Source organism: Macrobrachium nipponense, chromosome 32 (assembly GCF_015104395.2).
Source record: "Macrobrachium nipponense isolate FS-2020 chromosome 32, ASM1510439v2, whole genome shotgun sequence".
Taxonomy (NCBI): Eukaryota; Metazoa; Arthropoda; class Malacostraca; order Decapoda; family Palaemonidae; genus Macrobrachium; species Macrobrachium nipponense.
In genome coordinates, this window is record NC_061094.1 from 29519875 (window position 1) to 29537805 (window position 17931).

A 17931-nucleotide genomic window follows, 5' to 3' on the forward strand; every position below is an offset into this window, starting at 1 on the left:
ATTGATTTGTAAAGTGAAGATACTCGGAGTGATAATTTTTCCGTACCGATAGTCTTCTTCTTCTTGTTCTTCTTCGTCCCAGCTTTAACCCATTTTTATATGGGGTCGCCGTTGTGAATGAGTCGTCTCCATCGATTTCAGTCATGTGCATCGTTCTCGTCAATACCTTTTAATACCTTATCTTCCCTACACAATCACGCCATCTCTTTCTTGGTCTTCCCTTCTTCCTTCTACTCCGCATTTCCATTTTCATCGTATGTCTTCCAACATGATGTTCCTCTCTTCGTAACAGGTGTCCATACCATCGTAGCCTTCCCTCTTGTATTTTCTTCGATATTTCAACTACCTTTGTCGTACCAATAGTATATAATAATAATAATAATAATAATAATTGTGATTTTGTTTTTCATATTATTTTATTTTATTATTATTATTATTCTTATTATTATTATTTATTACCATCGTTATGGTGCTTTGTACCTTCCTAGCCAAAGATAAGCGTGTTTTTCCAATTTTTTCATGAGACTAGAAAGCAGGAAAGCGGGATACTGCAGCTGTGCAATTAGCGTGAGTGGGGAAAGATAGGCTTCCGTTAATAATCAGGAGTCTCCTCGAGTAAATTACTTCCGCTTCTAACAAACTACAAAAGATGTTCCACTGCCCCATTAACATTTTACTTCATGCTGAGGCCGACATAACCTTGAGGCCTTTGGAGAAAGAGAAGTTTGAAAGGGGAGAAGTAAGTTGGGCCATTCACCTCAGGAAACTATAGACCTGCTGCTCAACAGTCAGTAATGATGGTAAAGCATAACTATATAGTTACTAGCTTACTAGCCCACAGCCATCCTGATTCACGAAGAAAAACTATTAAGAAAATGACCCAAAAGGAATATCGGAAAGAATAGTTTTGCAAAAGTAGAAATAACTGCAATGTATCGATATATACGAGTAGTTTCATAGCTTATTAACATGCACATATCTTTCTCAGGCATTGTAGCGCAGTGATGGCACGTTCAGCTCGAAAACTGAACAGTCGGTGTTCGAACCACTAGCCAGACGAGTCGGAACGATATGTGCGTGTCATCCCTAAAATCCAGTGTGCCTCTGTCGGTCTAGGCTTTCAATGACATCAGCAGCTGCATACCATCATAAGGGGAGGGACTTTAGCAAGTTAATCTTATCCCACCAGAGTGAAACCATTCACAAGAGATTCAGAAGACGTTCCATGTCCAACAAACAAACACCGTGATCCAGTTGTAAAAGGGAACTAAGAGAATATGAAGCAAGCCTTAGTTAAAAGGAGCCCATAGAAATCATAACACATCCGTAGTGAGGTGAATTTGTAACTATTCCCATAATCTTCTGTGAAGCAAGACGTGGAGATAAAACTCGTTTAACTTGAAGTGAATCAAATAACGATAACCATTACACATAACTATGAAGTCCTTTATATTAAAATTAAATAACATGACGGTGTTGTTCAGGCGACTGAAGAAGTCTGGAAGAAATAGATAGCCTGTCTTATATGTAGTAATTGGGTGGCTCGTATGATTGCCGTTAATATTATAGCTAATAATAAAGAGTCCTACCTTTTGTATTGCGAAATAGTACTACAAATGCTGCAGTGAGACGTTGTCTGTTGTTCTTGTTGTATTTAACAAAGTTTCACAATCACTTCATCAAACACTTCCGTTCTTGTCAAAACAAATTTGACTGAAAATGATGAAATGCTAAATAGGAAATTCAGATTTGTGTTCTGCACATTTGTATCGAAGCCTCTTCCAAACGTCAGTTGCTTTACAATCTAAATAAAGATGTTTATGGTCTGTTATTGTGACATAATTAACAATACTTCTCACAAATTTTAATTGTACTTATCAAAAGACTTATTTCGGCAAATCCTAGTAAAAGGGCGAAAGCTGGTCTGTGAATATTGTTATTGTAATCTTTACTTTATTCCACTCGGAGAAGTTTTTTTCATATAAGTATTGTCATTATCTATTTTCTTCTTTTATGATCTGTCATAGAAGGTCAACAAGGGACTCGTGACTATCCATGTGACGTGACATGATATCACCAAGAATGAATTTGGTCTTTTTTTTTCAATCTTAATTTCATGGTTAAGTGGCAAACTTTGAACGGCAGAGTAGTTCGAGTTTGCCATCAATTACAAAGGACCCTTTGTCATTGATAGCTTCATTAATTTTATTTGGAAGTGAAGAAACAGTAGAAAATTGGTAAACGAAAATTGTAAAAGAAATTGGTGTCGGAAAATTCCGCATTAATAGCCCCCAATCATTGCAAAACGATTAGGGATGAAACCGCATCTTGGAGACCTTTGAAAGTGCCAAAACTATTCCTTAGGAATGGATCCAGGTCTGAAGGCGTGTTTCTGAGAATTTCCGAACGGGCTCAGATAAATTACCGGCTTTGATTTCGATGTAAAAACTGATTAAAAGAGGCAGTAGGGGTTTTTCCTCCTTTGTCAATGAGTGTTGGACATCCTGGTAGTTTTTACGTGCCAGATATCGAAGTTTGATTTTTTAATATATTCTGTACTGAATTTGGTTACTTTTTAATTTCCATAATCAACTTAGATAAAGGCACTGTATTTCACGTTCCGTCTGACGTCTTATGTATAAAAGAATTTCGCATGTTCTTACCTGCGATAACTTGGCATCTCCCACGTGGACCGTGAGGGGCAATTCGGGCATCCAGACCGTGAAAGATGCAGCACCTGCTCTCTCCCCGTACCTGGCGATGACTGTGGCGTTGTGGCTCCCCCGCACTTCTGATCCGTCCAGGTAGACCGATGTGCAGGACGTGGAGACCTTTAGGGAGAATAGTTATTGAAATCTCACCTGCTCTACACATGATTAATATGTACGTATTATTTATATGTATAAGAATATTATATATATAATTATATATATATACCTATATATATATATGTATGTATATTTATATTTATTTAATATTTTATATACATACACTATATATATATATATACTATATATATATATATATATATTATATATATATACTGGGGTGGTCCAAAAGTAGGTGGACAGCAAATTATAAATTTATTTATGTTTAGATTACATATACAATTATATTTACTAATACAATTATTACATTGACAAATAGATTTTAATGTGTGCAATAATACAAAAGCACTGAAATTTTTCAACGCAGGTGCTCAAACTGCTGACCATCACAATTTACACAGCTATTCCACCTACTTGTGGACCACCCTGTATATAAACATCTTAGTGCCCTTGTGATATAATCCGAGTAATATTAGTTAAAGCTTCACCTAAGCAAAATGCAGTCCCTGACTGGCTCGCAGAATGTATTTTCTGGTTGCTGTGGAGGGTGAGTGAGCGTTGTTGTGATATTTTGTACCTTGACCATCTTGAGTTTTGTGGTTTCGGTAATGCTGGAAGGTTTCAGTGAAATAATCTGCTTTGGAAAAATCAAGTATATACTGTACATAGCTTTTTAGCTCGAGTGTCAGTCATATCAAACCGGGGTAGAAAAGTTTCGATGAAAATTATCGCTTATACAGGTAAGTTTACTTAGCATTCTAAAGCATAAAACCAGAAAAATTCCTGATATTAGACAACTGCAGACACCGTTATTGGATGTTCAATTAGTGTTGAAAGTAAAATTTTAGTAGTAATTAGTTCAACGCAGGATGTTAATTAGGATAGTGCTTAATGCAATCATTTCAGCCCATTACTAAACTCTGTAATATTTTTGGTTTCGAAGGCCTGTGGATTCTATAAGAAAGATTTTATCGGAATTTACAATTTTAACGGAGCAAGCTTGAAGCTTTTAACGCTTTTGAGTTTATGAAATGTTCTTTCGACGTCTGTAATTATTTTTCAGTATATTAGTTGGCACATTGTAGACATTCATAATTGGAACACACCCTTGAAGTACTCATTGTCGTTTTTTATCTAGATGAACTCCATCAGTATACTATTTGTTTATAGTCGATCATTCCTTTGAAATACAGTATCTATTGTTCTTCGCACGCCAGATTAATTAAGACGGAACAGCAGTGTGCATTGAAGTTAGCCTTGAAATGTTAGCTGCTATTACTGTGCCAGTTTAATTAGGTCAGTAATGCGGCCTATTATTTGATTTCACTTGGAAATGCTCAAACACTGCTGCCGTTCTTGGCGTATTGAATCGGCCTTTTTTGGTCAATTTATCGTTTTATAGACACACTGATGCTGCCCTTCAGTAGTTATCATGGCAGTGAAGGAGATTTTGTCGAGAGATACTCATTGATGTAACTGTGGGGTGTTACGTTGTTTGTTCTGAGAATGGCAGATGAATCCCACCCTAATTAGCCGTGGCATCCTATTCATTGAAAATATTCCAATGTATGCACGGTTATGCATGTATATATACATACATTCACTATATATATATATATATATATATATATATATATATATATATATATATTAATATTATTATTATTATATACACACAGTATGTATGTGTGCGAGTGTGGGTGATGAATGTATATAAATATATATATAATATATATATATATATATATATATATATAATATAGAGCATATAAATGTGTGTATGTATACTTCATTCTGAAAGGAGATTGGGTGTTAAAAACGTATAGAAAATGAAATGCTAAAGCTGTTGAGATTCAACAGGGTTAGAATTACGGTGCTACGAAGAAGTGGTGTCAAAGTTGATCGTAGGTCGAAGGATGGATCGGGTCGTTTAGATGGTTCGGTCATGTGCAAAGAATTGACGCCGATGAGTAGTGGAAAGGGTTAATAACTCCAAGAGTGTTATGGGGAATGTAGAGAGGAATAGTGGAAACGATTATGGGAAAGAAGGGCCTTAATACCCAGGAACCACGAAAACACGTGGACCTATATGTGAGTGAAGGGTGAAGTGCGTGCATGAGGAAATACGACGAATTTGTATGCGAGGTTCTTAATTGGAAAGATGAAGGACGGACATTGGATACTTCACTTGTTGCTGATGAGCCTTTTTTGTTGATACATATATATTATATATTATAATATATGTATCTATACATTATAATATATTTATGAATATTAATATAATTATAATATAAAACATGATATTAATATATATAATACCATATATATATCATATATATACCCCTATAATTATATATATATATATATATAATATATATATAATATATATATATACATATATATATATACCATATATACATATATATATATTATATATATATTATTGTATATATATATATATATATATATATTATAGGTATACATATAATATATTTATATATAAATATCATAAATATAGGGTACTTATATATACATACATATATGGAATATAATATATATAATATTATAGTATATATATATACTATATATATTTATATATATATATGCATTCTGGCATTCCCTCTTAAATTAAGATTACATATCATATATTTTATTTTTATGTTGATTAACGCAAGACAAGATTTTCTTGAATTCCTCCTATTCCAAGAGGAATAGAAATGTGCACCTGTATTTCCATTCAGAAGGAGACACTTTCTTCCTTTAAATCATCGCTCTCTTGGAAAGCTATATACTCCATGGCCCCAAAACGGTTACTTTTGACATACTTTCAGGTACTCCACTCTTGCTATCGTTATTATTCTCTTTCCACAAAAGTCTCAGTCCCATTCGTTATAATCTAATGTTTTCTAAGGGAGGACTAACAATGTTGACACTGTTATCCTTATAAAATCTGGGAAATTACTATTTCTAAACTTAAAAGCCTTTTTATTTCTTTTTTTGATTACTTGCCTTGTTGCCTGGGTAGATGCCCTCATCATCAACAATACTCCTTAATCGTTATTCTTAAACGTAATGGGAATTCGATACTATGATATATATATAATATATATTATATATACTTATATATGATATATGTACGTATATATTATATATATTATATATAATATATTATAATAATATATAAATATATATACATGTTGGTATCGAATTCCCTATACGTTTAAGAATAACTTACGATTAAGGAGAATTGTTAATGATGATGCAACCAGGCAAGGAATCAAACAAAGGTTTTTAGGATTAGAAAGAGTAATTTCCCAGATTTTATAAGGATAACAGTGTCAACATTGTTAGTCCTCCCTTTGCAAAAATTAGATTATAACGAATGGGACTGGGACTTTTGTGGAAAAAGAATAATAACGATAACAAGAGTGGAGTACCTGAAAGTATGTCAGAAGTAACCGTTTTAGGGTTATGTAGTATATAGCTTTCCGAGAGAGCGATGATTTAAAGGAAGGTGTCTCGTTCTCAATGGAAATACAGGTGCACATTTCTGTTTCTAGACTAAGAGGAATTAAAGAAAACTTTGTCTGGCGTTAATCAACATAAAGATAAAATAAAAGATATGTAATCTTAATTTAAGAGGCAACGCCAGAATGCGTGATGGAAATTGGCGGAGGTTATGGTATCAGACTAACCTTGAGTGCAGCCTCATCTGTGCAGTTGCAGGAAGACTGAAGAGTAACGTCTGCCACCTTTCCGGCTTGGGATACGATGAGCACTTTCATTGCTCGTGAAACCTGCCGTCCGGTTAGAACGGCCGTGTTGACCACCCACCAACTCTGTTGACAAATAGATTCCTCTGTGAGTAAATTATTAAGGACTTACGAAATCTCAAGGTAAAAGTCATATATATATATATATATATATATATATATATATATAGATATATATATATATATATGATATATATATATATATATATATATATATATATATATATAGATATATATATATATGGGTGTGTGTGTGTGTTTAAATTTTGTCGCATATTGTCGGCATACACCGTGCCAATTTTTGTATTCACAAATATAAAGCCACAAATATCGTTTAATATCATGTTCACTGTACCTCGGGAATAACTCGCATCCTAGGAGAATTATAATTTAATATTGCTTCGTCACCAGTGGGATTCGAACCAACGCTGCCTTTTCTAGAAACAGCCATGCTTAGTGACTTTTGAACAAGCGAATCACTTTTCATTTGTAATTTCCTCAGGGTCTGATTTTCGCCGAAGTCTAGTGCGTTGGATATTAAATGTTACTTGTGGATTATATATATTTTCTATATTATATATATATATATATATATATATATATATATATATAATATATATATATATAATACATATACTATATACATATGTATGTATAATATACATATAAGGATAAGTATATAAGTATATATTTTCCCAACAGAAAATTCCGAGTAAATAATTAAACAAATTTGAGTTTCAGATTTAGTAAGCTTTGTGAGATTTCCGTGTAAAACTTTTTGTTTCCAGTAGCTGAGGGATTCGTGTAGGGTTTTGTTTATTTCGTGGAAGCCTGCATTTACATGACAAAAAATGTATAACGGATTTTAGCAAATGTTATTCTTACTCTTTAAATAATATTTGTATACACGTTTTGACTTAGAGAAAAAAAGTTGAGTAAAATAAAATAAAAAAATTGCTTCATTAATTGTAAGTGTTCTACCCTCTGCCCAGCTAAATTGAAAAGCCGGTAATTTGACGTCAAAAAGAATGGAGACTTTTGTCTAAAGCAATAAGGAGGCATAACGTCCCCGTAGGAAGGATAGCGCTGTCAGCGCACGTTAAACAATGTCCCTTTGGCCTCGAGCTACCTACTTTTTAGCCTTTTTACTTACTTCATACTTGCATCCCGTCGTCTATCTTGCTGTCCAACCTTTCTAAGCGTTACTTCTTAGTGCAAGTTTTAAGTTTTTATCCAGATCCGTCTTTAGACAGTGCAACTTTTTGGTTTGCGTAGGTCCGTCTTTAGAGCCCTTTTCCGCATTTATTTCCCAGTTATCATCATTATCTTACTGTCCAACTGCTCCAATTCCTTTAAGCACCGAATGGAAAAGTGTTCCAGTGTTACATAGGCTAAAATTTCATGTTTATCGTCAAGTCTTGGATAAACAAATGCCGACGGAGGCAGCAGCACAGCTTTCATTAAAGCAAGAAAGTGCTACTTTGCTTGAAGGTTAGAATTTTGAGTTTGATCCTTTGATTTGACATTTTTCAAGGAAATTCTTTGGTTTGCAAAGGGCCTCTGTGCATTTCCGCCGCTCATGTCCTTCCTGTGCTTTTACTTCCAAAAATCTCCATTCCTCACGAGCCGCCGCCGCCTCGTATTTCTTATCCAAGTAGGTCTAGGTCTTCGAACTGTTCTTGTGCCCTGAGGAGCCCAGCTGAGATATATATATATATATATATATATTTATATATATATATATATATATATATATATACTAGATATATACATATATATTAGATATAATATATATATATATATATATTATATATATATATACTTATATATAAATATATATATATATATATATATATATATATACTTAATATATAATCCATATATATTATATATCTATATATATATATATATATATATATATATAGATTGTATATACATATATACATATGAATATATATATTTATTTTTCTATATATATAGTATATATATATATATATTATATATATATATATACATATATATATATATATATATATATATACCTATATACTATATACTATATATATACATAATATATATATACTTATATATATATATATATTTATCTAGATATATATATAGATATATATGATATATATATACTATATATATATCTATATATATGTATAGGTACATATATACATATGATATTCATATATATATATTTTATATCTATATATATATATATATATATATATATATATAGATGTATGAATGTAGGTTGGTAGGTGTTGTTTAATGGCTTTTTTCAAGAGGCAGTTAGGCTTGGTCCCACGAAGGACTTGGTAATGAAGTTAATAGATTCATGCACTGACCTCCAGTTTCTGTCGCCATGCATACGTATACAGTGTATAATACAACACACACACACACGCGATATATATTATATATATATATATATATGTATATATATATATATATATATGTCTATATATATTATATATATATTATATATATATATATATACTATATATATATATGCCAGCGTAAGTTGATCGTCATTACTTCGTAAATGTACAACATTATAATATTCACAAGTAATCCGATTTTCCATTAATAGGCTGTTTATCGACAGGAATAAACTATTCATATCAATGTAGGAGAAGATATGCATGGTTTCAAATTTGTGTTTACTTTTCGCAACTGAAGTATATTACTATACTTGCGTTTGGTATTTTTCTAAGAGTTGAATGTAGTATTTCCTTAATATGCATATTATTATTACGTATATTATATTATATCTACATTTTTACCCAGTATATTATTTTATGTATGTTAATGAATAATTTACGTACGCTAATGAGAGAGAGAGAGAGAGAGAGAGAGAGAGAGAGAGAGAGTTTATTTTAACGAAAGGGAATTTGTACCTAGCTTAAATATTTCAGTTCTGCCACAGAAAATGTCCCTAAGTTTTTATAAAGGTTTTGTTTAGTCCAGTAATCCTAAACCTTTAAACGTGGGTGACTTGTTTTCAACGTTCCAGTAATATTTGTGTAACTTTGGTCAATCTGGTAATCATTTTAGACAATCAGGTTGTCAGTAAATATTATAGAGCGTAAATAGAAAACGTAAATAGAAAACTGTTTTCCTCCGGATTGACATAGTCTGCGAACTAACCCTGTTGGGGCCTGAGGTTATCATAAGTTTTGCTGTTAGAATAAAGAAAAATATATAAAGTTCAATATTTGATGAAGAAAGAACTCCTTATTCAAAATTTAATGGATCTTAGAACCATGTTCACGAATTTTGTTAAAAAGAAAATAATGAGACTGTTGTTAGATCCGCAATATTCATTACTCGTCTTAGTGGTAGTTCTCAATATTTAAGGAGGTCAACTAGGTTTGATTGAGAGAAGTGGAACAAATATTGTACGTTACAAGCGAGTCTCGGAGGAAGCCTTTTTGAGAAGAGGCAGAAAAATTATGTATATTAGATTCCTCATTATATTAGTGGCATAAAAAAGGATGAACTCAGAATACTACAAAAACGAAAAAGAAGAAAATGCCTAATGAAGGGAATAACATCTTAATATTAAAAAGATTGTCGGGTTTTGAGATACTTTTGTCGTTTTTAAATGTTGTCAAAGAAGCCATTTAGGTATGAATAGTTAAAAAAAATAATAAGTCAAAGAGGTCTTAGAAGGCATTCGAAGGAAAATGGTGTGTTTAGTCGAGAACACAATGAGAAGCATTTGAGTGACCCGAGGAAAGACCCGCAGGATAAGAAGAGGTTTTCGATGAAAAGGATAAAGACTGCGAAAAGACCCGGGCCATGTACGTACAGAGCCATTATAGAGCTTGAAAGGAGGAGAGATGAGCATTAAGACGGGACGCTGGAATCAACTTGCTGGATTCTCTCCAAGATCCTCTGAACAGCTTACGAAAAATTCGTGTAAATATTCTAGAGAATGTAACTCTGAATGAGCAATTGGTATGATATGACCGTAAGGGAGCGTAGCATTTCGTTAGGGCGTGGAAGTGATGTCTGTGGAAGGCAATCGTTGTTGCAAGACTTACCCTTTTGGAAGACGGATAAAAGGTCTACGTATGTGTGTATAATATATATATATATATTTATATAATATATATCTATATATATATATATATTATATATATATATTTATTATATATTAATATATATATATACTTATAATTATATTAATATTAATATAATATATAATATATATATTATATATATATATAATATATATTATTATATATATATATATGGTGTTATTTGTGGCCTTGCCTTTGAGAAGGCTAACGTGATTGATATCTCTGTATCCTTTTTCAAGCACAGATCGAAAGGAAGGCAAAGGAAAAAACTGAAAATATCACGCAGGCGCGAGTGTATTGACAGATCTCAAGATCCATGATAACAAACTCCGACCGTCAAGGAGAACTATAAGAAGCTAAAAATGAATGAAAGAAGCAAGGAAAATCAGAAACAAGACTCCTAATATGAAAAAGAGAACGCCATGAAAAGCACACACTTCGCCTGTTCAAGGAAATGAAAGCCATGTAGACAGGAAAAAATGATACGAAGTCTAGAAGATGAATGCCAGGGACAGCGGGTTTGAAACCATGAATGCAAGAATCGGAAAAATATATGAGTCAAAGAAGGACTCTGCGTCAGTGTGCCATCTGACGAGAAGGGAGGGGAAGAGGAAGGCGGAAATAGAGAAGTTTTGGCTGCAGACCAAAATGTACCTCGAGCTGGTGATGAAGTCTGGCCTGTATGTTTTCCATCCAGAATTTTATAGGCATGCAAAATTTCGCGAAAGGATGATTACTTGGCTTTAAGAAGGCGACAAAAATAAAACTAGGAAGAGAATACAAATACGCTAGAGCGAATAAAATGAAAAGATTGTTCAGTGGCCAACATCCAAAAGAAAGATGACTTATGAAAAGAAATTTGTTAAAATTTAATGATGTTAGAAACATTATGTGATGGCTGGTACTGGGGAAGTGAGGTTAAAAATGGAAGAAACACTACACGTGACAGAATTTGAAAACGAGGCGTCCTCATAGGTCCCAGTTCTTGGACTTACGGCTAAATTCTCTATTTCAATTCCAAAGGAAGGCGTCCGATGGGATATTTATGGGAAAGAGAAAGCAGTGTATTTGTAAAGGGGCAGAAGTCATGTGCAGGAAATGTTTGTTATGATTTTTGCGAGTGATTCAGCAAGCTTTATGGGCGATCCGAAGCAGTTAGAGGAGGGTTTTCAATTCCTTATTTATTTGCACTGTTTCTGAATACAGATAGAATGGAATTTTCGTTGGACATTTCCATTCACGAATGTGGCTTTTGGTAGTTGGAGAGGTACAGTGAGATGAATGAAGAAAAAAGAACGATAATGAAAGCTTAAGGCGATGCACTCTGAAGTCGTTTGATTTTAACTATTATGTGTATATATAGACTCCCGTACGTTCTTGCTTTATATGCCTGTTTATGTCCGTAATACGTTTTGCACATATTCCAATACGTTAAATCCACGTAGGGGGATAGTGCCGTCAATGCACCTCATTCGGCGCAATGTAGGCATTACTTAAGGTTCTTCGGCTCCTAGCTGCAACTACCTTCAATCCTTTTACTGTACCTCCTTTCATATTATCTTTCTTTCATCTCACTGTCCTCCCTCTCCTAACAATTGATTCGTAGTGCAACTGCGAAGTTTGCCTCCTGTTACAACATTCAAACATTTTACTGTCGATTTCCGTTTCATCGCTGAATGGCCTTAGTTGCCCCAGTGCTTGGCAGTACGCCTAAAATCTATAAAGTCAAATCAAATGCAGTACGTTAAATGAATAGTATCATGTTTACAAGAAGGCTAAATGTTAATCAGACACGAGCCTTTCATCTGTTTTAAAGCTTTCATTTAGAGGGAGAGCCGTTAACCAAAAAGTAACTTGCCTCAGTCTTCAGTGCGCTGTGATTCCTACCTTAGCAATGGGGAGAACAGCTTGAATGTCGTCCTTGAGGATCAGTAAACGCGTTGACATCCTTCGCGCGTCAGTATTAGAAAAAGTTTCTCTGTGGTGAGCGTCCATGATGTACCGGAGAGACCAAGTAATCCTAGCCTCCCCTGCGTGAGCGTCCTCGGGGACTTCCAGGACCCAGGACAGGACTTCGTGCAACCTGCAAAAACAGAAATTCACTCATTTTACCGCCCATAGTCACAAAGGACGACAGATGTTGCTGTCAAAGTTGCAAAACACATGAAGGTTGACACTTAGGGAAAAGAATGTTTGCAAGGACATCTCATTCAGTGATAGTAATGAATAAAGCACTACGAAATGCATTAATAATAATAATAAATTCTCTTGCTGACGGAAGTAGCGGTGTTGTGGAACCGTTGCCACTGGATACATGGAGGAACATCGGTTTAGCTTGTTAATTTTTTTCTCCTCTCTCTCTCTCTCTCTCTCTCTCTCTCTCTCTCTCTCTCTCTCTGGTGTGTGTGTTTGTGTGTGCGTGCGTGCGCGTGTGCGTGCACTACGGAGAAACTAGGAAAAGGAGTCGCGAGTATTACTCGGAAATAATCATCATTAACAGGAAAAATGTTAAGTTTCCAGATGCTTCCATCGAGGGTATTTGAAAGATGTATCGCGTAGCAGTATTAGCTTTGTTTGGAAATCATATTGCCAAAGCTGGTTGGTCCTCTATGATGATGTTAACAATAATAATCCAACTGTAGAAATCGCTACATGTATCCATCTATTATTTTTGGTACATATGACCCTAGACTATAGTCCCGGGTTTTCTCTATTAGTTTCCATGCTAAGTGTCATTTTAAAGCCTAGTAACTAATAGATTGTACTATCTTCAAAGAGGCAGACATGAATGGGTCAAAATGGTGCCTGGAAGTTAACAAAAAAGAAAAATTTGTGTAAATTACTATGTAAAATGTTGAAGACTATGAAAGACAGTCCCGTTCATTAAGAATAAGAATAAAGGAAAAACATTTCTTGCGAGTATTTTTAACATGTATCAAGTGTTCATCATAAAAATATCCAAAAATAAAATATCAGGGGTCGGTTTGGTCTTGGCCTGCCACCTCGGTGGCCGCGAGTTCGATTCTGGGGCGTTCCATTGAGGAGTGAGAGATGTGTATTTCTGGTGATAGAATTTCACTCTCGACGTGGTTCGGAAGTCACGTAAAGCAGTTGGTCCCGTTGCTAAATAAACTCTGGTTCCATACAACGTAAAAACACCATACAAACAAACAAAAGGGTATCTGATTTTTCCAGTGGTATATAGTTTATTGTTATTGTTGCTAGTGAATTATATTAATATTTTATAAATTACTATAATTTTTTCAGAGAACATTAGGAATTAGTTTAAATCCTAATGGAGCAGAGACGAAGGCATTTTAACTTTTACCGAAATAATCAACTGCAGTTTATTAACAACTTGGGAGCATTGAACTTAACTGCTAACCTTAGGGGGACAGTTCCGTCAGTGCACCTCACTTGATGCACTGTAGACATTACATATGGTTAATTGCAGCGTCCCTTCCGCCACTAGCTGCAACACCTTTCCTTCCTTTGACCTCGTTCATAGTCAGGACCATTTTTCTTTCCACCCTCTCTTAATAACAATTGTTTCATAGTGAAAGTGGGAGTATTTTTCCTTTTACTCTCGGTTTCCCTTTCATTGCTAAATGACCTCATAGGTCCCAGTGCTTGGCCTTTGGCCTCAATTTTACATTCCATTCGTTAACCAGTAACATACACAGTGTGCTTCGCAACATGTTGGTAGAATGAAGTTGCAAAGTTACCGAAAATTTGAGACAGTAAATGAAATAAATGATATTCTTCTTTTCATAGGCTCCAGGTACCGTCTGGACTCTGGAGGCGTTTATAACAGTAATTGGTCTGTTCACCCGTATATCTTTTCATTGTGGCTGGCCGGCCCTCTGTATGTCCTCCGGCCGTCTGATAAGGTTAAAGGTGGTGGGGGTTCAAACATTTTATTCTGTGAGCCAAAGGGTCAAGGTCATACTTAGAGGTGAAAAGTCACATAGGGGCAAAAGTGAAGTGGGTGGTGAACGGTATACCGTGCGGCCATGTATTGGTTTCCCCGTAGGGGGTTAGTGCCGTCAGTGCACCGCATGCGGTGTAATTTAGGCGTTACGTAAGGGTCTGTGCAGCGTCCCTTCGGCCCCTAGCTGCAACTACTTTCATTCCTTTTACTGTACCTCCTTTCATATCATCTTTCTTCCATCTTACTTCCCACCCTTTCATAACAATTGCTTCGTAGGGCAATTGCGAGGGTTTCCTCCTGTTACACCTTTCAAACCTTTTCACTGTATATTTCCTTTTCAGCACTAAATGGCCTTAGTTGCCCCAGTGCTTGGCGTTATGCCTAAAATCTAGAAATCAATCAATCAATCATGTATTGGTTCGGGAAAATATATTTGAAAGTGGATTAGATATCTCCTTTCCAAGGTGACTTACAATTATGTTATCTTTGGTATTTTCTCCGTAGGGGAAAGTCCCGTCAATGCACCTCACGTTGTGAACTGTAGGCATTACTTAAGGGTCTTCGCTGCTGTCCCTTGGGCCCTAAGCTGCAACTTCTTGTATTACTTGCACTTTGGCCTAAATTCTATATCTATTCTGTTCTTGATATTTCCATCTCAAATCTTGCACTTCCAGGAGTTCATGTTTACAGTACTGGAATTCTCGTACATCTTTCTTCTTCTGTAATTTATATGTATTATCGTTGACTGATAGATAGACATTGATGGATTTGTTCAAATATGTGTGTGTGTGTGTGTGTGTGTGTATGCAAGTGAGTGTCAAGCGTGTATGCTTAAATAGAAAATTAACGCATGCACACATACATTTAATATAAGATTAACGCGTGCACATTATATAAACTTTATTATATATATATATATATATATATATATATATATATATATATATATATAAATAAATATATATATTATATGCAAGCGCTCTGAGGAAAGGTCAAAGGAGAAGTCGGAGACATCGACCTTTCGTCTATTTTTTCAAGACATGTTACTGTGACCATGTCTTGAAAAAATAGACAAAACCTCGGTGTCTCAGACTGTTGCCGTTCACGTTGCCTACGAGCGCTTGTGTAAGTTTAAATGCCACAGGACCAGTGTGCATAGGATATTATAATATATATATATATATATATATATATATATATATATATATCTTTATATATATATTATATATATCTCTCTTTAATATATATATATATATATATATATATATCTTTATATATATATATCTTTATATCTTTATATATATATATGTGTATGTTTGTCTGTGTGTGTAGCACATCGCTTAATTTCCCAGTTCATTATGCTTTGGGAATAATTGACAACAAAGGGAATTATAATTGGAAATTTCGTCGCCGGCAGGATTCGAATCGTTGCCTGGTTTAGAATTGGGTAACCTGCCCTGTGACGAAGTGCATATAATCCATGTATATATCTACATAATTTACGTATATATTTAGTATATAATAATATATATAATATATATAATATAATATATATTAAGTATATATACATACATACATATATTCAACATTCTGCTCTTTCACTTAATATAAATTGACCATAGAAAAAGCAGATTAATTGCCGCTACCACATTAGCTTTTTATTGCTGAATCTCGATGAACTCCCTGTCCCCAGCCCCCTTCCCCCAAAAAAACCCCCACCCTCAAAAAAAAAAAAAAAATGAAAAAAATGCTCCTCAGCGTTAGCTGGTTCATGCGCCGACAGAGAAGGCTCATCAGCTGGGCTCTGAATCCGTACACACGCAATTCCATTTATCCATACCTATCGTGCTCTCTGGCGCCTAATGGATATCAGTCCTCTTTTTTCCAGTATTTTTCGTTCTATCCATCTAACCCTTTCCCGACTTATTACTATTTTTTTTTTTTTTTTTTGTCTCTCGTTCATTACCCTTCTGAACGATACACTCTTCACAAACATAGCATCCTCATTTTCCCCTCGGTGAAACCATCTCAAAATACTCTTGATTCATCTCTTAATGTATCTCCACATTTCTTAGCTCATTAATTCTTCTTATGCCACGTGTAGCATGCAAACTATTAATTTAAAGAAATCCTATATATTTTTATCCACACATTCAACATCACGCTTCTCATCCATAAAAGAGAACTGGCTCAACAGTTCATTCATGCATTCACACCGTGGCTTCTGTAGACAAGTCCAGTTCTCTTCCCAGTCATATGCACATACACTGCTGCTGCTCTTCTCTTTTTCTTTGTTTTATGACCTCTTTTCTCATCTTATCCACATACATTTATACCTAAACCTATGCCAATCAACCGCTTTTGTTTATCCATCAGTCAAGGTATCACTCATGCTTGATATACCTCGTTGCTATTTGTCATCTTTTTTCTTATAATTGCCTTCATTTGCTCTCATCTTTATCATCATGCAAATGTTTTCACACTTTTTCCCAGTATATTCAGTTTCTCTTCACTATCCCTAATTATTACTGTAATCATCAGCAGACAGCAGCCATGTCCACTGTTCTGTCTTTTAGGTCTCGCTTCACTCAGTCCATGAAGATGTTAAAAAGTAATGGTGATTTAACGCTTACTTGTTCAAGACCCACTTTGACACCAAACCAATGACGTGTCTGCTTATTCTAACAAGTACCTTTATAAAGCTCGGTCTCGGCGTCCTCCCCACTACAGTACCCCCTGTATTGATTCTGTCGTAATTTTTTTTAGGGCATTATATACCACGTGTTCATTTTCCCATAACTGTCAAACTTTTCATATAACTCTCTCATTAATATGATACTTGTTCCACGCAGGCTGTTTCGTACCTAAACCCTGCCAGTCGTTCTGTCATGTGTTGTATTTTCTCGAACACATTCATGCTGAACCCCTTCTCTGGTATATATCCTCTATAACGTATATGCCCATCTCTGTCGCCTTGACCTTTAAAGAACAGAATACCCACTCCTCCCCCCTTTCCTTTGGAAGCTTTCCTTCTTACTGACACGTTTAACCAATCCTGGTCAGCCTGTCAGTCACCATTTCGCTGCATCTCATCTTGTAACCGGAGGAACTTCTGTGTACCCCGTAATTGGCCACATAAAGTCCTAACCAGCTACTGCGACAAGTATTCTCTTTCAGTTCTACTTGTTTTGTATTTTGCACACAACAAATTTCAAAATGCCCTCTCTAGTGTCCTAGAACTGCATTCAATTCAGACAGCATCTCTGCATTTTCATCTTATATTGGGTAATTAATTTATTTCAGCC

General features: G+C 34.8%; 1 protein-coding gene across 1 annotated transcript in view; it reads right to left on the reverse strand.

The window, feature by feature from the left end:
- The window catches only part of LOC135207297 (transmembrane protein 132C-like), a 266712-nt gene that overhangs the window by 12170 nt on the left and 236611 nt on the right, over nucleotides 1-17931 (reverse strand). The window contains exons 4-6 of the mRNA XM_064238972.1: nucleotides 12583-12778; nucleotides 6524-6667; nucleotides 2664-2831 (exon numbers count right to left, since the gene is read on the reverse strand). Of these exons, the coding sequence (XP_064095042.1) occupies nucleotides 2664-2831; nucleotides 6524-6667; nucleotides 12583-12778 (508 nt within the window). The remainder of the gene's footprint in view (nucleotides 1-2663; nucleotides 2832-6523; nucleotides 6668-12582; nucleotides 12779-17931) is intronic.